At 32.2% G+C, this 22,530-nt stretch overlaps 1 protein-coding gene across 1 annotated transcript; it reads left to right on the top strand.

Annotated features, from left to right (window-relative positions):
• Positions 1 to 1,393: 1,393 nt before the first annotated feature.
• LOC123720898 lies at positions 1,394 to 3,750 on the top strand. The gene is made up of 4 exons (XM_045677734.1): positions 1,394 to 2,026; positions 2,665 to 2,742; positions 3,085 to 3,232; positions 3,587 to 3,750. Exons 1-4 carry the CDS (start codon positions 1,394 to 1,396, stop codon positions 3,748 to 3,750), a joined length of 1,023 nt encoding a protein of 340 aa, XP_045533690.1.
• The last annotated feature ends 18,780 nt before the right edge of the window (positions 3,751 to 22,530 follow it).

Here is a 22,530-nt window from a genome sequence, read left to right as displayed (position 1 = left end):
AGTGTATGGTCTAGCGTTGTCGTGAAGTAGCAGTGGCGTGTAGCGATTGACAAGCCTAGTTTGTTTAGCCGCTAGCTTTTCCATCATGGTTTTCAATTGCTGACAATAGACATCAGCCGTAATAGTCTGTCCAGATTTGAGAAAAATGCAAGGAACAATACCGGCACTAGTCCACCAAACGCTTACAAGTAACTTTTTTGGGGTTAATTTTCGCTTGGGGCAGGATTTGGCTGGCTGGTCAGGATCCAACCATTGCGCTGAGCGCTTCTGATTATCGTAAAGAATCCATTTTTCATCACAGGTTATTCGGTTTAAAATACCTTCATTATTGTGCCGGTTCAGTAATGTAACGCAGCAGTCGACGCGCGTTTGCCGGTTTGCTTCAGTCAATTCGTGAGGTACCCACCTTTCAAGCTTTTTAATCTTCCCAATTTGCTTCAAGTGGATTAAACAGTTTTATCACTAACACCGCAGCTTGCAGCTAACTCGGATGTGGTTTGCGATGGATCCGCTTCCATAATAGCCTTCAATGCTTCATTATCAACTTGAGTCTCAGGCCGTCCACGGGGCTTGTTCTGCAGGTCGAAATTTCCAGAACGAAAACGTTAGAACCAAAAACGAACTGTGTTTTCTTTTGCAACATGACCGCCATACACATCATTCACCCTTCGAGTCGTTTCCGCAGCACTAGTGCCAAGGCGGAACTCGTACTCGTAAATAATGCGATACTTTAAGTTTTCCATTTTGTAAAATGAGTGACGCAAACAGAAAAAAACAGCAGAAAAAAACAAATGAATGACGGTCATCGAGGCACAAATACATGAGTAAATATCTGTACAAATTTGAATTTGGAATTCCTTACCAAAGAGGAGAACATCGTGATTAAAGTGGCCAGTACGATAAAATGCCAATTTCATATGTAAGGACCTAATATATTTATGTACATATTAACTGGCATAAAATTAATACTATTGCCCTTACATAAAAAAAATACCTCGAGCGGTGGATTTTGTGTGCGTATTTGTGCGCATGCACACGAAATCCACCACCTTGTGTATTTCCTTGTGATATGATATTTAAACTGCTAGCCATGACTATAAATCGTGTGGCTTAAGACCTGTCACGACACAACTCTTCAAGTCCTTCAGATTTTTTAAAGTTTATTTTTTTACAAATGAATTTTTTCTAACTTTTTCTTTGTTTTTGTATTTTATTGTTGAGGCATTGAGGACACTAACATGAAACTATATTTGTTAATAACGAAAGTGCACCTCATCATAGATGGAAATATCAGATAAGTCTTCAATCATAATAAACAAGTTTGGTTTTCAAATTCATTTGATAATTGCTTGTACAGTTGTTATATCGTTAGCCAGTGGAAAAATAAGAAATCATGAAAATGTCTATAGTAATGGGTATATTATATTTTCGTCTTGCTGTGGGTAATTATTGGGAGTGTTCTTCATCAAAAATTATTCAGTTTTTATGTAAATGTTATTGTGTTGTCTATATAAGCGTATCTACTTATGTTTACTTTTCAATTGGGTTTGAAGCGGATAGTCTCAAAGCTAAATATGATGTTAATTTGTTTTCTTTTCTAATTATAAACGGAGGTTTCGCTATTTGGAATAAACAAGAGTATTTTACAAGATTTCATTCCGGTATAAGGACCATAGACAATATTATTCATTTCACAAAACCTAAATCAGTATGTCTAGTCGCTTACATTACTTTGATGGTCATTAAAAGTGGTTTTAATTTTACGGGTCATATTTTGTCACAACAAAGGTTTATTCCATTCTTCGCAAATGAAATGGCGGAAATTTCAAAAACTATATCTAACTTACCTTCAGTTATGATATATGAGATGTTGTGGTCACGAATGGCATTTCTACGCAAATGGATGAGTTCAAAGTTAATGCATGGAAATCTTGATGAAAAGCAGTTTTGTCTAAGGAAATTTTTACATCTGTACAAAACACTGCTTAATAATGTTACAAATGTATATAATATACTAGTTATGCAGGTAATAATCCTACCTAATATACCTCATATTTATGTATTGTGAATGCTTTCACAATACATAAATGTGAACCATTTTCATACCATTTATTTTTAATGCATTTAGCATACTATGTCACAGGTAGATTACAGGTCAGTTATAGTAGTTTGGTTTCCATAACAAATATTTGTTTTTTCTGAACGGAATCCAAGGCTATAGGTACAGGTAAAAATTAAAAAATACAAGTAAATTAACTAAATTAATGTAATTGGAAGATCATTTCCAATGGAGCATGGGATGATATTTTTCGACTGTTTCAATAATATTTAAGGCTAGCAAGACGAAGACAAGACATCTGGGGCTTTTTATCTATGAAAGTCGTAACAAATATCATTTGCATGAAATCAAACCACTGACCTCTGTATGTTTCACTGTCAGGCCTCGGTGATTGTACTGATTTTACGTGATCCACTTTGAAACTCCTTTTATAAAATTTTCTATTGAGATGACAGATTATTAGAAAAATTGATTACATGACCATTGACCATAATTCATACAAAGTAGCTATATTTTATATATATGTATGTGTATATTATATTCATACACATTAATTAATTGTGCATGCAGGTATTATTTGTATTTTTAGATTAAACATATTTCAGGCATTCATGGAGCTGGTTTACTATTTTGTGACATTATTAGCTGATGTACATTCGGCCATCGTGTTAGTTATTCGGAAAGTATGTAATTAAAATATTTAATGAAAATTTCATTACTGTACTAATAAAAAAAACTGATTTCTGTATTTGTTTCTGCGCACATAAAAAAAGGGTATTGGTGCACATCCTGGATTCGAACCTACCACGGTTCGAATCCTTTCACTGGTGAGAGTAGCTCGCTCAATCCACTTGGCCAACACTAATTTGTTGTGTGTAAAACTCTAATGCTGCTAAAACTTAGTATAGTGTGGAGTGATTTAATGATTTATTATTAATTACATTTTTCTACAAGAAATCATGAAAATCTGCCTATTTGTGAGGTGTTTTTGACATGTCTTTCATTAAAGTCTAAGTCTGTTTCAGGGCACATGGGATATATCCTTGTCAATTCTCATTATCTCCTCGACTAACTTTTTACTCTTGTTATTGGGCCCATTGTTTCTTGAACTGACGCTAAAGGAGTACGAGCAGCTGCTGTCTTTGATTTCCACTGAACTTATGCAATCCAAAGGTAACATTTATATTTTATTGTACTGTTTATTGTTTTTAGATTACTTCTAAGTTGAGTTAATATTGAGCTATTTTCATAAAAACATATGAACTATGTTTATAAATGTCTTAATAAGCCACGACCATGAACCAATACGAATATGATATATATGTCGCAGCCATAATTCAGGCCGCTGGTTGAACGACGCTGCTTAGTAAAGAGACTAGGCTGTTAATTGAACTTCTAACTAAGCTAGTTGGCTGCGATATATATATCGTAAGTAAGGGAAGTTAAATATTAAGTTTTTAGCTTGTTTTTCAGTTAATATGTTAAATTATTGATGCAATGTTTGTTTTTTATGTATTAACATTTAAGAAGATGCCTACCGTGAGCAGATTCTCACCACGTTGGATTATTTAGAAGTCCGACCACCTCGCTACACGATATGGAGGATTATTTCAATGAATTTGAAGCAAATGGTAACTGTATTCGATCTCCTAGTAACTTACGTTATTGTACTGCTTTCGTTCCAATTTTAAAATGGTATTCCTTTTATAATGTAGCTTATTAGTAGTTAATTACCTAAGTAGTTTTGCGTACTCGTATTCCGATTTTAACATTATAAGTACTCGTAAGGGATTATTGTTACTATGCGCTTTATGAATTTATGCTTGATATTAGTTGTAAGTTACCATATATATTCACATAACTTATCATGTATAATGTGCAAGTAATGACTTTTGACTGGAATTTTGAGCCTCAAGGATATATAATAAGGTTAAAGGTTAATCAGAGTAAAACTTGTAGAAATGGTTGTACACGCCTCGACAACCAGAGATATCCCGATTTTCTCACGATAATAGAGGATAATTGTCCTTATCCATGGAATCACATGGTATCCATAATTTATTTAATTAAATAGAGCGCTGTAACAGGTAAACAACCTGTGGTTAAAAATAAGAATCTATTGTAAACCTAATTAGTAAACAGAAATGTGAAAAATGTATTGGCTTAGTTTTTCAATCGATATCTTGTATTACGTATGTACGTATATACGTATTTAACGCACAAATATTCTATATATATATCTTATAATTGAATAAATAAACATGATAGCGGTTAATTCTGTACCTACTAGCACTTAGTCAATTAGAGCCTGAGGCGAGGAAGTGTTTGCAAACAGATATTATGTTCTGCGGTAACCGGTTTCATGTTAACCAAGTAGATAATTATGTAATCTTATAATTATTAAGTAACTTTAATAAATTAGGAATCAATATATCAACAACAATCTTCTAAATTGAAGTGTTTTCAATTTAGAAAATTATTTAATTTAAAAATCTTTTTAAATGTTATCCAAAACTATTGAAAATATTAATTGGATCAAATATATTTCTCGGATGTAATAGAGTATTATATCTAGTTTCGGAAAAAGAAAGAAAACTGTAGTATTTGGATGTATATCATTCACTTAAAATGAGACAGCAAAATCTATATCTCCGAAAAAGTAGTATTTTCGCATCAAAGACAAATTTGTAAGCATGGTCCGAAAAATAACTACCCCCTAAGGCTTTTATGAAATATAGCGCATTGATGAACATTCTTGGAAATTCACTACTATATAATGTACAACGGTATGTTTATTAATTCTATAGTAGATGTACCCAATAAACAAATAGCTATACACATACCAGGCATACATTAACCATCTGAATTATCCACTGATATGTTTCATTTAAGCCAAAGATACAAACATCAAAGGTAACCTTTATAATTAACCAAATCAAATAGCCCTTATCGCTTATGCAATACAATTAATAATTGTATATCGAGGGGTCAAGATAAACTGGTTTACTACCATGTATGGCTTATTCAATACAAACATGCCTTTTGAATGCCGAATGTGGTTAGTAAACACGATTTGTGTGGAGAGATTAATTGAGTGATAAAATATTTCATATAAATGTTTATTGTAAATACGGTACTTTGATCCAATGGACTGCAAATATTTTCCTTTGACATACGATAAAATTTTAAAAAGAGTTGTTGAAACAGAAATTGGAACGGCATTTTTTTATTCATAACAGTAAATATTCTCTACAGATTATGAGTATGGTTATCATTTGTGGAGTTCGTTTATAAGCTGAAATTGCTTCTAAATTATTTTACTTTACTTATTTATTAATATGATAAATTGGCGTATTAATAAATCTGTATAAGTGTGAATGTCGTAAATATAATAGTATTTTTTATTTTATTTAAACTTATCAATCAAATCCTTTCCGAAAAATGTGTTTTGACCAAAGCTCATCGATGTCTAGATGATATATAAAGCATTCTGATAAGTAAACTAGATTTAAATAACCATAGTTGCCCCCCTTATAATTTAAAAACGATTTTCGTTTAGTTTTTGTTATTTTAATTGTTTCGTTTAATATTTGTATTATCTATTCGAATATGTTGTTTGCCTATAAGCGCTTGTCTCATTTAAATCTTTTATCAATGCATCAGTGTGCCGAGCGTTAGCAGTCTTTTATCAATAAAATAAAAACTTCGCGATAAGTCGTTAAGTAAGTGAGTGACTTTCTCTATCTAGGAATGTAGACAAGATAGTCAAACAGATAAAAAATATAACGATAAAATTTTCAACTTTTCAATTTTGTGACAATTATCAGTCATGAAGTACTGAGTTAAGTTAAAACACATGAAGAAACAAAAAGAAATTTTGTCAGAAAACCGTTAAAACACCTTACACACAATATAAACTTAATATTATTTAGATCAATTTTACCTCGCCTTAATTAAGAATAGGTATTTACTGCAAGTTGTTCAAACAATTACCAAGCGCAGACAGGAGATGTTAAGGAAAATGCAAAGCTACGTGTCATAAGCAATATTAAATTCAGCAGGCAGCGAGTGCAAGTCCAAGAACATTAGCGTAAGTTACGTAAGTAACAAGACTTGTGCATTTTCATCGCATGGATGTGTATTTTATGTATTGGATAAGACACATTAGAAGATTGTTGTTGTTTATAGAATCGGTATTAGTAGATCATTTCGTCTACTAATTATTGAAGTCTTGCTGTTTAATAACAAATAGATTTTTCTTCTGTGCGCAAGTTACAGGATAGTGAAATATTATAAGGAAACTGCAATTCAAAGTTTCAAATTCAGAGCGGAAGAGAAGAACTGGCTATAAACTCTTCACTCCTTTTAATCGCCAAGTTTTTGTTTTACACAATGTTTGTAAGGCTGCAACCATCACACCATGTTCCACAAGACATGTTAAGTAATTGATAATACTAAAATAAATTAAAAACAAAGATGTGTCCTCTATCAGCAGGAGGCATGGTGAAATAGGAGCACGCACCTACATTCTCGTGAGAACAACACGCAATGTCGTAATAACTAATATCACCGCATACACGAATTTTGTACGACCAGTCATCAGAAGTAGCACCCGTTCACGAGTATGACGCATGGCCAGCCATCCTCTCCATATTTTAGGGAGAAAGACCACCCGACGCATGGATGCCTACTATCTTAATATCTTAGATTCAACACTTGTGTCAGGCATAGAAGTCTGTTCAAAGAAAAAGATAAAGGAAACATATGCAACCTGAAGCCAAGACCTATATAAAGTTATAGATCCACAGAATTATTATTTTTGTGATGGAAAACGGGGCATTTTGCATTTTAGCAATCTGGTTATTTTATATGATGCTTACAATATTATCAAATGTATTAAATAAATCAAATGGGATCAGGCGAATAACTTAAGACACATTTGACATTGAATCTGTAAAGGTATAACCCTGCCCTTAGAAGATTGAAAGGAAACGTATATGTAATATGTAATTAAACATTAATTCGGGGATGCAATTTATGTGGCTTTAGGCTTATTAAAATCAATTAAAGATTAAACTATTCAAATGATTTTTTTCTTTAACCTTAATAATGTAATAATATTAGTAGTAGTGTAGCTACATGGTATTGCTAAAAATCTAGTAAACTAAAGCTGCGTAGGTGGGATTAAGTTGTCGGGAATCTGTATTCTTAGGAGTGTAGAAACTAAAAAAGCCATTCATGGTGCATGATAGAATAGTATTTTCTTGATTTCAAAGCAACATCTAGTTGAATAATTTAATTTTGAACCTCCATTATTAGCATGTGAATGATTCAAAGTATAAAACGTGTCTCTAAAATCGAAATACGGATTCGATGAACTCGGAATGCATAGAGCAGCGAAATTTATGATTAATGTATCAGAATCGCGTGCGAGACGGCATATTTTGCATATACTAAGAACTATTTTAACATTTCTTGGGCATAATTCCCTGTGACGGGTCAATTTTGTTGCCAAATAATTTTATATGGCATTCGATCCAGACATAAGATTATAATAATCGTTAATATACTTTCTTAGTTAGTCTAAATATCAAGTATGTATTTTAGGCGCATTATCATGCCAAGAGCGCAAATTATTATTTCTTTAATTTTATTAAACAAGAATGTTTTTTTTTTTAATTTGTATTACGGATAAATTTATTATATAATACCACATCGAATAGGAGTTCCGTAAATACGGGAAAATAACAATTAAATTTTTATAAACAATAATATAAAGTACTAAACTATAAAAATAGGATTTCCGATTAAAGCTATTCATGTGTGTAACGAGATACCGTGTTAAACAGTTATAGCACATAAAACTGTTTCCTAACTGACGCCACGTTATTGCCACTAACCGTTTAATGTTAAATAACGCCTACACGTGATCTGCGAGCGGTATGTGTAAAACATTTTTAGTAAATACCACAGATCAAATTTTTATATAACATTTTGTTGCACTCATAGAATAAGTATATATTTTTAAAACACTAGAAATCGAACAAAATTAGTTAAAAAGATCTAAGTACAACTGATAATTCAGTCGCTTTATCACCGAGAGTGTTAAAATTGTCTCCAAAATGCATTATAAAGAGGCAACAAAAATATTTTTTAGAGATTATTGTATAGGCTTATTGATAGGCTGAAATTACAATTGAAAAATATACAATACTATACATTTCGTTTCATCAATTCATCTAATAGTAGAACATGTTTACTTGGACGTGACTTTTAAAAAGGTATATTCCCAGACACATTTACTGTCAAAACCAATGGGTAAAGCAAATAATTAAAAAAGTCTCGTTTACTCTACAAAACCTAAACAAATACCGCCCCAGGGCTGCGCAGACGACAAAAATAAAAACGGAAATCGCTCAATTAGAATTTAGCCTTTGGATATAGAAACAAACAAAGGATCAATTTTACGCTTTGATTGATACGTTTGAATATATTGGGTCACCAATTTTATTTTTTTAATATGTCTTACAAATACGATTACATATTGCCTCTGTGGCTTAATAGTTTTCTACGTGATTCAACAGAATTCCAAGTCTGAATTGTTCAATTTCCGTCTCAACAATAGTTAATTCTGCATATAGTGGCTAAAGAAAGCTAAATATATCCAGAAAAATGTCTTACCTTGATTTGATAAACCAATCTTTAAAAAAACGCATTTTTATTATAATTATGTCAGTGAAATTATAAAAGCATAGCCTTAAAAGTTTTACTTATTGTATGATTACAAAGTAATAATGTATTTTATTTGTTAAGTAAGTATGCTTAGTTCAATTAAAATGCAATTGTCGTTTATTGACACGGCGACAAGCGTTTGTATTTTAATAATCTTCAGATAATATCTTTATTACTATATGTTATTTGTATTTTTGCACTTCTTGCCTACCTTATGAAATTTAATAAAAAAAAAATTCTTTTCTCACAGTGGTTGCCTAGAAGAGATTGCTCGAAAGCGATAAGGCCCCCAGTTGCCCTCCTTTTCATTTAAATATGTTCAATTTTTATGTTGTAATGTAACGAAGTGTTAATAAATAAATAATATACAACTAAATTCACTGCCTACCATTCACAGTCAAGACTTTCAGCGAGTTAGAATTAAAATAGTCTATCAAATTAAATATATCCATAATTAGGCAGACTCTTAATACATATTTTTAAGCACGTTTAATAATGGTAACGTGTAGTTTTAATTGTTATCTTTCTACATAGATAATACTATTAGGGCCCTTTATAGACGTTACTCAAAGCAAGCAGACTTGAATCATTAGATTATTCTAGACTCAATGTATGCAAGCACTCCTTCTGCCTGCACAACCCTTACAAAATGATGCAACTTATGTAAATATACTTGCAAAAGCTAGTAAGCGTAGCATTTTCATTACCAAAGACGGGTAAAAGAATATAGCCTAAAATGTATTCCGACTGAGTATCTTTGTTAACTACTAGAAAAAACTTAGCCTTAATACGAAATTAAAACACAGTGAGAGCAGCATAAAATCGTAGAATAATCGTAAAATCGTAGCACCGTCAATCGTTCACCATCTATTGTTCTGATTCGTTGTTATTTGTTTTCTAGCCCCATTACTGGTTTTTGATCATTTATAACGCGAATCACCCATCTCAATTCATGTACATATTTCTTTTCCTAATGTTTTATTCAGTGGGCGCCAGTAAATAAGTTTAGTTCGGACAAAACGCTCCCAAGTGACACAGATACAACAAAATTACCAATTTATTAGTATCAATATATATCCTCATTAATAAAACTTAAGTCTTATTGCCCAGAATTAAGTTCGTGTTTTGCTTAAAAGTATTTTCTGAACAGTCAATGATAGTATTGTATCGGTATTCTTTGCAAGGGAACCCGGTGATTCGTCAAAGTCTCGTATATTTATCGTTTTAGTTGAATTTTATCGAACTAATAGGTTTGGAGATAAATTTACGATTGGCAACGTATACGTGGAAAGGGTTTTATTGTATTGCTTGAGTGTATTTATGGATGACATACTGAAGAGATATTTGAGAAATACATTTTTTTCTTTCGGCTTACGGAAAGTTGCTTACGATCTCTTGGTTATTGTTGTCTTTAATATGACCTCAAAATACAATAACTGTCACTTATTTATATATTTAGTCAGTGTTCAGATATTATGTAAGTAAAACTATACCATAAAAACATAACGTATATAAATGTGTGTGATTTGTGTCCCACACAATGTCTTAAGTGTGTTCTACGACGTAATGCTATTGGACGTTCAATAATATAAACATAGCACTTTTCATATTTCACGTTAACATTATTTCAAAACTCGAAGAGTAAATAATATTTGAATGTGATGAAGACGAAATATACATCAAAAATAAATCGTAGCAGTCTAACTTTCTACTTCCGGAAATGCAAAGTTTCATGTCATCAACAAATATCCAACATTAGTCCTAAAATAGTGTATCCATTGTGTGCTTTTATCGTGGCTAAAGTGATCGCCAGACTGTGAAATGTCCTAGTATTTATCAGCGTGTGTACAATATAAGGAATTTTAAATAAATCAGTTTTTAGAACATTTTAGTAGATTCGATTTTGATATGGAAACCATTGTATAGTAAAGCGTTTTTAACTGACATTAAAAACACCATTATAGTTTAAGGTTACCAATAATATAATTATATAAGTTTATCTGTTAAAGTTTTAACTTTATTTGTGAATGCATAATAAAGACGGTAATATCTACTAGTAGCCAGTAATATACTGAAATTATCGAATCTCTGTGTATGTATGAATGATTGACAATATCTTTTCCGTAATTATAAATATAATTTAAAGAGAAAAATGTGACCTCAGAATAAAGCGAAATTTTGTATTTTTAGTACAGACTAAATTTAACGGATCGTTTAGTCGGAGGCATTTAGTAATATTTTGACCGAAAGTCTTTCGAAATTTCTTATCACGCAATTTTAAAATCATGTTTTAGGATACTAATAAGCTATATAGCTGAACATTAGGAAAATATTTCCACAGAAAATGTCAACACAAGAACAATAATGAGGCCAAGAAACAATAAAATCTAAGGCGTGAAGCAATAAGTAAGACAAAATTAATTACCATTAGAAGCCAAAACATTTCTACGTTTACGAAATTCTTATTATTACCGTAATAGAGGCCATTTTTCTTTGAATTAACAACTATTTTAAGTAGACATCTCCCATACCAAGGGACGGAAGAATGCCCAAATATATGGTGTTTTAGGTAATTAAATGTCACATAGATCTGAAATTAATGATGTGTTACGATGTGTCGTGATGCTGGAGGTTTATATCTTCCGGATAATGTTGATACATTATATTGAAAATCTAAACATTCTATGAAGTTCGACTACATAAATATAGTAATATTTTTTAATGTTTTTATATCTAAATTAAAATGTTTGTTTGTTACAAATAAATATAAATATTTAATCTTAGTTTAAAACGCGTGAACATTTTAAATTAACTTTAGAGACGGAACATAAAAGTGTTTTAAAATATTTTAAGGACCTGAATATTAATTGTTTTAGTTTATTTATGAGGCATAAATGAAAGTGGCGGCCTCCCGTAGGGACGACGTCTTAAGGCGCGAATCTTAAGGCAATTAATAATTATTGCTGTGACTTCCGGTCGCTTCCGGAATGGCGTTGCTTCCTGGGGGCAATAGCGGACCATATCCTGTTATGTTATTAACAGCTGACCGAGTTTAGAGACTATTTACATGCATCAATTTCTTAAAGTTAATAGATGTATATTTAAAATACATTCAAATGTAAATACTTCGTTTATTTCACAAATAAATATAAAAAAAAGTTGTTGGTCTAAATTTACACTGCGTACAATAAAAATGTGTGTGTATGCGTAAGATCTGAAACTTCTTTATGACCTTATTTTTCAAAAAAAATTACTTACAGAAATCGGTTAAATAAAATTAAATGAGACAAAGTTTACTATCATAGACATGAATACAAATAATACAATTATTTAATTTTACCTTATTACTAAGATTACTATTACTATTATAGAATTTCATTAATTGTAATAGAATGATTACTATCATTGTTATTGTTATTATATATTTTTGTTATCAAATCTCTTCGAATCAACCGTGGTAGGGACAAAAAAAGATCACACGTAACGGAAAAATGTGAGGCATAACCCAAAAATGTGACGGTAATTTTTTTTCGCAGATAAAGAAGTTTCAATTCAAAAAAAAATCAAGTATCTATAATACTAATAATTAATAAAAATACTGCATGTATATTTACAAAACATACATGCAGCGTTTTTATTTATATAAATAAACCTTAGACATTTTCATAAAAAAATGTATCGAAATACCTAAAAATCTAGCAAAGTACAAACAATATAACCCAAGCCCCCCCCGTTAATTTATTCTTTCATTGCGTCTTATTATTTGCAAATGGTCTATTTGTCGCGACTTAACCCTTGCAACGCAGATGGGTTCCAATAGACCGGGGATTACGCGCCCGCCTCAAATCGTCAAATGACATCATTCCGTCTGAATTTATTGATAAGGACATTGACAGATATTGCCTTTGGACTCGTAAAATGCAGGCAGATTAAGGGTAGGCAAATGGGACCGGTATTTGCAGGTCTCATTACGATCGGGTTTTGTGTGATATTGTTTGGGATTTGCGTAACAGCAGTGTATGGGTTCAAGTAAGCAGATTTTGTAAAGTAATATTTGGCATTTGATACAGAATTTTGTTGGCTATTTTCGAAATAACTATTTTAATGTTTTTAAATAAAATTATGTTAATAAAGTGAGTATTTACAAGGAAAAAGATTTACATAATTTATGAATAACTAAGGGATGTATAATTTAGGGATGTATAAAAAAAATATTCCTTCAAACCTTAATAAAATAATGTTCGCTAGATTAATGTCGTCTTAATAAGAACTTGCGGATACCGGAGACGACGTGAACATATTAATTACCATCTCATATTTTATAAACTGTCGCTGAAGTGATTAATGTATGAAGGTTTTCTGTGTTAGAACTAAAAGCTTTCAGTAATTATCTCTTCATGAGGTAAAAATACAATGAAAGTAAAATTCGAAAAACGTTTTTTTTTTACGTATCTGCGTCGATTGTAAAATTATAGGTGGTTTCCATTCCTAACAACGTATTATAACGATAATAAAAACCTACTTTACGTTGAAATATATAATAGCAGCGAATCCTCTAATAATTTTATTAAAATTATAAATAGTAATTTAAAATTGTTTTACTAGAACATAGAACAGTGATGCTTAGAAATTCCATGTTTATGAACTTCAAACGTAACCCATATTTAAAGCCCTCGTCGTTTCTCGTGTATAATTTGACCCATATTTATTCAGGTTAATTGAATACAATTTGCTGGAGTGTATCCTCTTAAATATGTTTGTATGTAAATTAATTAGGTCAATTGCATCTTTTCTCCTATGAGATATGCAAAAGTATAACAGAATTTTTTAAATTGTCTTCAGTTGAACATAATTTTTTTGTTGAATTTAATCTCCATAATAATTTAAAAATATATTTTATTTGCCGTTTCAAATTGTATTCAAACCTTTGTTGTTATAATTAACAGCTGTGTAAATATCTAACAGCCTTCTAAATTGATAAACAATACGCCTAAACAAAGCGATTCTACTGAATCAAAAACCAACAGTTATTTCTGGCTGTAGAGTTGTAGACCTTATCAGTTGGTTCGCTACCGCCATGAGACAATCATTGTTAAGGTCTTCAGTGTATATAATATGTCGCAAGAAACGTATTCAAAGCTTTCAGATTTAATCATACCTAACATGCAAATGGTGATATCTTTGATTTATTATAAGCACTACTTTTAAAAGTTGAAATTTCTTGACATTAATTTTAGCGCTTATCTTGATTTAGATTGCGTTTCCCTAAAATTAACATGCAAGGTTTCTAGGAATTGCATTTTTTATTATCGAGATAGAAAAAACCCAATTAGTAATTTTCAACAATCGCTTGAACATATCACAACTGTTATTTTTCATTATACTTAGTATTTACATAATTATACGTAACAGAACTATGTAATATCATAATTAAAACAACGAATATAGTCGAGTATAACTTATTTTCAACTTTGTAATTAGGTTTTAGCTTAATTAATTATTCAAAATTTTATAGAAATAAACTATATATCAATAATCACTCAACCTTACATTCATTGTGTATGTTTACAACTCTAAAAAAATATTCTCATACAATGCAATGGTCATACTTTCCGAAACCCATAAATTGCCTAAAATGGGTGATATTTTATGAAAAATCAAAGCTAATGGAGCTTAAACAGCAATTTATTGATATAACACGCACACAATAAATAATATAAGACTAAAGGGTGAAACGCCTTTTTCCATAATAGTAAGTGTACATCGGAAGGGGTACAATCGACCCCTGCTAATGGAAAAATGCTAAATTTACCGTCAGGAGCTGGTCAAGGGTTCTGTTGAGGACGTTGATATTTTTACCGCCGTTTCCTTTGAACTGATTTCCTTATAAATGTTTATTTACAAGCCATACACGTAAGCGTTGTAGAACACAAACTATAAAGCATTGCTGCTCTTATTTTACAAAATATAATTTTATTTTCTTAAAGTGATTGATGGTTATTATGAGGTTAACTATATCAATTCATTATTTTTTAACTAATAACCTAACCTAATTAAACCTATTTAAACTTAGTATTATATTCTACAAAAGTTTACAATGAAGGACTCGTCATCAATCATTGGATGCATAAGGTGTTGTAATAATATACCTACTTTAAATTTCTTGTAGTACTCAAATAAATATTTTTTTATATCTTTATTTAATTATAATATTTTAAATACAATACATATCAATAACAATCTTATGACTTGAACCGATTCAAGGCACAAGTCTCCGTTGGTCTTTTTAGCCATTTTCCGTGCAATAAAACAGCAGTAATTCGACACGCATCTCAAGGGTTACGCGGTTGAGATGTGGACTTAATTTACAATTTATGACCGTAACATTTGTGTAAAAACTGTTTGTTACGAGAAATATTTTCCAAGACCTTCGTCGCACATTAATTAGTGTTAAACTCTGTAAAAAAGTGTAATGTGTTTGAGAGTAGAGTTTATTAGAGAATAGAAAATTATTACATCAGTTTTTATGAAAGGTATTTTTGCTATGTACCTTAATAAGTTTTTTTACATGAATGCCACCAATGAAATTTAGGTAAATATACTTTTTATTGGTATGGTATGGTATATACAGGTCGTAGGTTCGATGCCTGGTTATGCACCAATGGACTTACTTTCTATGTGCGCATTTAACATTCGCTCGAACGGTGGAAGGAAAACATCTTGAGGAAACCGGATTGCCTTAAACCCAAAAAGTCGACGGCGTCTGTCAGGCACAGAAGGCTACTTGCTTATTAGATTAACAAATGATCATAAAATAGACACAGAAATCTAAGGACCAGACTTACAAAAAGGTTGTAGTGCCGCCGATTATTATTATTGATGAGCCGTCTGTGCTTGCACACGTAGCTTTTTGGATCTAAGACGTGGATTCTTCACGTTTGACACATACTCGTGAAAAGGAAAAGAATTCGATGATACAGCCATCCAAGATTGGTATGCCTCTAGTTTAACACTGCTCTTAATACATAATTAAAAATAAAAACATCAAATAACCACATAAATAAAATGTTTGTATATTAATAGTGACAAGCACATAACAATCCTTAGCTATAAGATGTTCATATCACGCCTACAAAAAAGGTTGAAAATGCTTAATGCATAGAAAGTGAAAAAAATACCAGTGACTGTAACTCTCGGTCTTGGCACATTATTAACTTTATTTGTGATATTTTTTTATGTGTGTAAGTAAACACAGATAAAAATACTAATAAATAGTGTGTACAAATTCGTACACAGAAAATTCAATTGGACTACAGAAGGCGTCCGAACCTTCAACCGGATGAGAGACACATGCTGAAGCAAACTGCATCACGCTTTTAAAAATATCAAATTATCACCATTACAATTATTTTGAGATTACTGCTGTCCACTTAATCAGCGAAACAATTTCGGACCCCCATTCTTGACCAACAATGGACCCTTTAGATCAACTACATTAAATATGCAGATTGGATTGATAAAGCTCTAACTGATAATGGACAGTGTATTGTTAATTTAATTGATTGGAGACGATTCTTAATTGCATAATGGAATGGTCATTGTTCGCGTATTTTAAATGACCCCCAGTTTGAATATTTCATTAGGATCCTTTGAATACTTTAGGTATACCGGATTTATTTTCGACAAGTCTACATATTTAAACATAATAATATAAATTAGTAGCTAGTGAATAAGCCTAGCTAACTTTATAAGCGCGAACAAAATGTTTTAAATTAATAATAGCGTGGCGCTGAGACGTAATTACTTATTTATTATTTTTTTGCTTTTTTATAGAATATGGGATAAACTGACAGGATGCTCACCTGATGCTATGTGATACCCGTCGCACATAGACTCTCTCAATGCGACAGGACTCGCGAGTGCCTCCCTCCCTTGGCAACTTAACTGAGTAACGGAGAGTTTATGGCCAGTTCTTCTTGTCTGTTCCACTGCCTTTAATTTGAGAATTGATAATAAATGTTAATCTAGTACCTAACTGTATAAATGTTGTAACTTAATGTGCACTTGTCGACGACAGAAAAGATGACGTAATAGAACTAGCGGTGAAAACTAGATAAATGTTTCTTATGACAAAGAGAGATGGAAGATATGCCTCCATATAAAGTCGCCTTGCTTTCACCCTGAAAAGGACCATAAAAATACAAGTAATAGAATACTAACAAAATAGCTCATACTAACATAACTAATACTTACAGTAAGAAATGTAAACTAAACAATTATAATATGGATTAATTAATCAAGCTTTAATAATAATAATGATGTCTGACGTCTACAGTGTAATTACCTATGTGAAATAAATTATTTTGTTTTTGACAGATCGATTACGACATTCTCAATAGATAACCTATTATAAAAATATTTATTAGACTACTAGCTGAGACTGATTAGTAGTTTTTATTGTCACTTTTTTACAACTAGTTTCGCAACTTAACAGTTATTAAATAATATGAAATCACAATAAATACTTATCCTATTCCATAGACCTTCTAATTAGACTGACCTATGTCAATTGACTCTTGTTTATGGACTTAATTATAGTCGGATTACTATGGCAGATAATTAGTATCATATATTTGATCTTGTGTAATAACTAAGCTATCTATGACAGGATAATCAATTTGACATACTTGTCAACTAATTATGTTTGCGCCTATACTGATACAAAGTGTTCTATTACGTACCTGTGTTTATCTTTATATACACAATTCAATAAACGGGCTAGTAATATAAAAACAATATTTTATCATGTAATTTAAATGTGGATATTTAAAGAGTACATATGTAACGAATAAACTCAAAAATTACCTATACGATTTCCAAATTTTTACCAACTTTGGAAATCGTACTGACCTGACTTACATAGGCTATTTTATGTGTTTTGAAAATATTATAATGATTGATTGATCGGTGATGAATTATTATAATGCCTTTGCTTTAGTAATAATAGTTGCCAAAGGAGAGTTGATGAATTAATCATATAATAATTTAGTTAATACGTTACTGAGTAACGCAAACGAAGAATAATTTAAAACGATTTAAAATCATCAATATCAGTTTTTTGATACACGGTTTTTCCATAAAAGAAAGTACAAATTCCAGATATAATAAATGATGGACGCTCCAACGAATATAGACTCAAAAGAAATAACTTTTCGAGAATTTACATGACATCATTAGGTTCTATGAAAAATGACGTCACAGGATCAATTTGATAACAGATTCGAAATATATTTTTAAAAAAAGTTTCTGGGATTTTTTTATTATTGGGAATTATTTTATTATTTTAATATAACGCTTTCCAGTACTTCTTTTTAAGACGGGTTCTTCAATCCTGCATTAGCACGAGCACGAACATTTCCTCCATTCCCTTTTGTCTTCGGTAAGCCATGTAATACACAGATCTCTATGGCCCTTCATTTGGTTGACCCAGCGATTAGAGTACCACAAATTTCCAAGTTATGGGGATATCTGAGTGCTATATGTCCAAAGAAGATAACCAAGGACCTTTGATAACAATTAAAAAAAACATCGGGGCTGTCAGGACTATAACCATTCTTTTGAGCCTTACTATGTAATAAAAATATTGGTAAAATAAGGATTGAATAAAACCAAAAGTTTACGGACATCGACTTGTTTTTAATTAGAAAAATAAATGACGATGTGACTATAATTTTGGCTCACATACTCCAATTTTGATACGATTAATAAATTAGGAATACACCCTCCAAAAAATAATACAATATTTATCCATTATAAGGATTGTAGTACGGACAATAAATCACAGTTGGAAGTGACATCCGAGGTTTTGACAAATGGCCCGCAGAAACAAGAGACGCCGGATAAATGATGTGTGAAACTTATATCGAGGTGAAATGAATTTTTTCCTTAATCGTATATTTTGTGGGTTAAATATATTTTTAGTCGGAAATATTTTGGATATTGGAATAGCTTATTTGTAAACATTTTATAGTTAGTTTTGGATTTTGGTTTAGATACATTTGACATGATACATATACAATGACCCAAACTTGCATATATATGCAGCCTATCAGACACTATCTATAAATTAATTACATTGATTATAGCGATTACATTGAATAAAAGCACTACGTGACCTGTCTTGCATCATGGTCAATCTTTGTGTTTTTGTATAACAAAATACATCAACATGAGTTATTTATTTGTCTTTTTTGTAAATATTGCAATGGCCTATAAACCAGTGGCCATTACGGAATACGACTACGCATAATAGAGTTGCTCAAAGTAACTATTGTTAGTGATAATAGTTACTTTGAGGGAAAAGAGTGATATTTATTATTTACAAGTCATCTAAATGTACACCTTATTTTACAAAAGACCCTTAAGAGGCTTTAGATATATTTATATCGGATACATTTGGACCCATTCATGACCGCAATAGGGGTAACAAGATCGTAATTGTATCGTTACGTCCCGTAGCACCACAGAGGCCAACATTTACCTTAAACTTTATTTTATGTATTTCCTAACTTTCTGCAAGCACGCGTAATCCACGTTACATAAAATACAAGTAAAACCTTTTACACAATTGTGAACAACGGTTTCTGATATCTGAAAGAGAAAAAGAATGGCGATTCATTTATATATACATATTTTTGTTCCAAAAAATGTATTAGCATAAAATTATTATTGCTTCAGGACGAATATATGTCACAGTCCAGACTTACGTAAATATTAGGTCCTTACATATGAAATTGGCGTTTTGTATGGGAGGAACAAAAAGTCGAATATTTTTAAATATAATACATTTAATTAATCAAAGTATGAACCATTGTTTTCTATGCACTTTTGCCATCTCATAGGTAGTTCATTGATCCCTTTACTAAAAAAAACAGTCGGATGGGAATCAATAAATTCTGTGAAGGCGATTTGGACTGCCCCATCAGAGTTAAATGTTTTCCCTTGCAAGAAGTTGTCCAAATATCGTAAAAAATGGTAATCTGTTAGAGCAAGGTCCGGGGAGTACGGAGGATGTCTTAGACATTCCAATTGAAGCTCTTCTAATTTGGTAGCCGTCTATTGTGCAGTGTGTGGTCTAGCGTTGTCGTGGAGTGATAATAGTCTGGCCATATTTGAGAAAACTGTAATGAACAATACCGGCACTAGTCCACCAAACGCTTACAAGTAACTTTTTTGGGGTTAATTTTCGCTTGGGGCAGGATTTGGCTGGCTGGCCAGGATCCAACCATTGTGCTGAGCGCTTCCGATTATTGTAAAGAATCCATTTTTCATCACAGGTTCACATCGACATCACAGGTACATTCGGTTTAAAATACCTTCATTATTGTGCCGGTTCAGTAATATAACGCAGGAGTCGACGCGCGTTTGCCGGTTTGCTTCAGTCAATTCGTGAGGTACCCACCTTTCAAGCTTTTTAATCTTCCCAATTTGCTTCAAGTGAATTAAAACAGTTTTATCACTAACACCGCAGCCTGCAGCTAACGGACAGACGTGGTTTGCGATGGATCCGCTTCCACAATAGCCTTCAATACTTCATTATCAACTTGGGTCTCAGGCCGTCCACGGGGCTTGTTCTGCAGGTCGAAATTTCCAGAACGAAAATGTTGGAACCAAAAACGAACTGTGTTTTCTTTTGCAACATGACCGCCATACACACCATTCACCCTTCGAGTCGTTTTCGCAGCACTAGTGCCACGGAACTCGTACTCGTAAATAATGCGATACTTTAAGTTTTTCATTTTGTAAAATGAGTGACGCAAACAAAAAACAAATGAATGACGGTCATCGAAGCACAAATACATGAGTAAATAGCTATACAAATTTGAATCTGGGATTCCTTACCAAAGAGGAGAACATCGTGATTAAAGTGGCCAGTACGAAATACGCCAATTTCATATGTAAGGACCTAATATTATAAATTTGTAAGTTTCCATTCGTAATTCCTGATACAAAAAACTTATTAATAAATTATTTTAAAATAGATACAATTCTGATCACAAAAGTTTATCAACATAATAATGTTTATAAATGATTCCTTCTAGTGTGGACGCGTGCTTACACCCAGCCAATTTGAAGACTCAACGGGGACTCCCTTCCAGAATTTTCATGTGAAATACATATTTATAACAATTCATGTTTATGTTGTATCTTCGGATTGAATGAGACGTCCGACAGCGCTTAATAAACATACAATTTTATATACCTTACATGGCATACATTTAATGCAGTTTACGAAAATAATATTTCATTTACTCACTCCGCTGGCTTACTTACTTCCAGCGCTTCCTGTTCTGTGCCAATTCCCACCAATTACTGGATTTAAGTTGCAGTAGATCCTCCTCAACTCTGTCCACTGGTACCTCAGTCAGCCAACTGGTCTCCGACCACCGAATGGCTTAGATATACTACCTTCACCGATCTTGAGACATGCATCAATTTACCCCAGGGTATGTAGTTGCTAGGCGTTGTGTTTGCCTAAAATGGTAGGCAGGGCTACAAATTCTTCTATTTTAGCATTATTTTGGACTCTTCATGACCCATCCTTGTCGGGCCGAGGGCCTTTATGTAATATCTTGCGTTCCGAAATAGTTACTGCTAATATTTAACTAGTGTTATGATAAATATTGTAGCTGTAATCTGGCGATTTAAACACGGGTTAAGCGTAGAATAGTGATCAATCATAATCACAGCGCTATCGCGGATAGGTCTCAGGTTAGGTTATATCGAAAGTCTAGCTTTGATTAACGATGTACTGCCGGTGACGGCTTCTAACCACGCTTATACAGGGAGAATAATTTTTTCGTAATATTTATATAGTAAATAAAACTTTTTGACAAACATAAACGTGCATTTGCTGATCACGATTGCTGAAAAGCACTCAAAACGTCGAGTAATGTATACAAATAATGGCCTTTATGTAGTTATTTAAATAATTTAAACATACATAAAATGTATTTACACAAGTCTCTTCCAAAATTTAACAAGGGTTTATATGAATTAGTAAAAAACATGTGAGTATTTAAGATATAAGTTTGAAGATAGAAGTATTACAAATTCTAGTAATTCTTAATCGGTAACATGCCGGCAATGATAGTTATATACTTCACAGCTGTAATTACTGTTCAAATAACCAGTGGTGCGACAACCTTCTAGGTCCAGGCCTCGGATTTCTGTATCTCTTTCGTATAATAGGCCAGTAGGTGATCAGAATTCCTGACACACGCCGTCGGATAAAACGTCTAAGGTATGCCGGTTTTCTCACAATGTTTGCCGATGAGCAAGTGTTCCAATTCCATTGGTGCACAGACACGATTCAAGTGGACGACCTCAGAGGTGAGCTTTTAGGCCAACACTGCTCTTTTGAAATTGAAATTGCTCTTACTTGCATTCAGAATAAGAGTATAATAATAAAACATTAAAGTACGCAAATAGCTTCAACCTGTACATGTCTAGTATATCTAAGGTGAGTCGGCATGTCTCGGTCGCCACTTGAACTGTCAATTAAACGATATTGCAGCAATGATTGACGAGCTCACCTCTCTCAGTTATCTTGGTGTCTTGAGTTATGTGCATAGTTCGAATTGATAAGCTAGCAATATCTTACATAGCAAGGCACTTATCTAAAAACACCATAGGAGCTTCAATCCTTCTGTATTTTGCTTGATTATCTATAGTTAGGA

Source organism: Pieris brassicae, chromosome 1, assembly GCF_905147105.1.
Source record: "Pieris brassicae chromosome 1, ilPieBrab1.1, whole genome shotgun sequence".
Taxonomy (NCBI): Eukaryota; Metazoa; Arthropoda; class Insecta; order Lepidoptera; family Pieridae; genus Pieris; species Pieris brassicae.
This window is presented reverse-complemented; position numbering and strand designations above follow the sequence as displayed.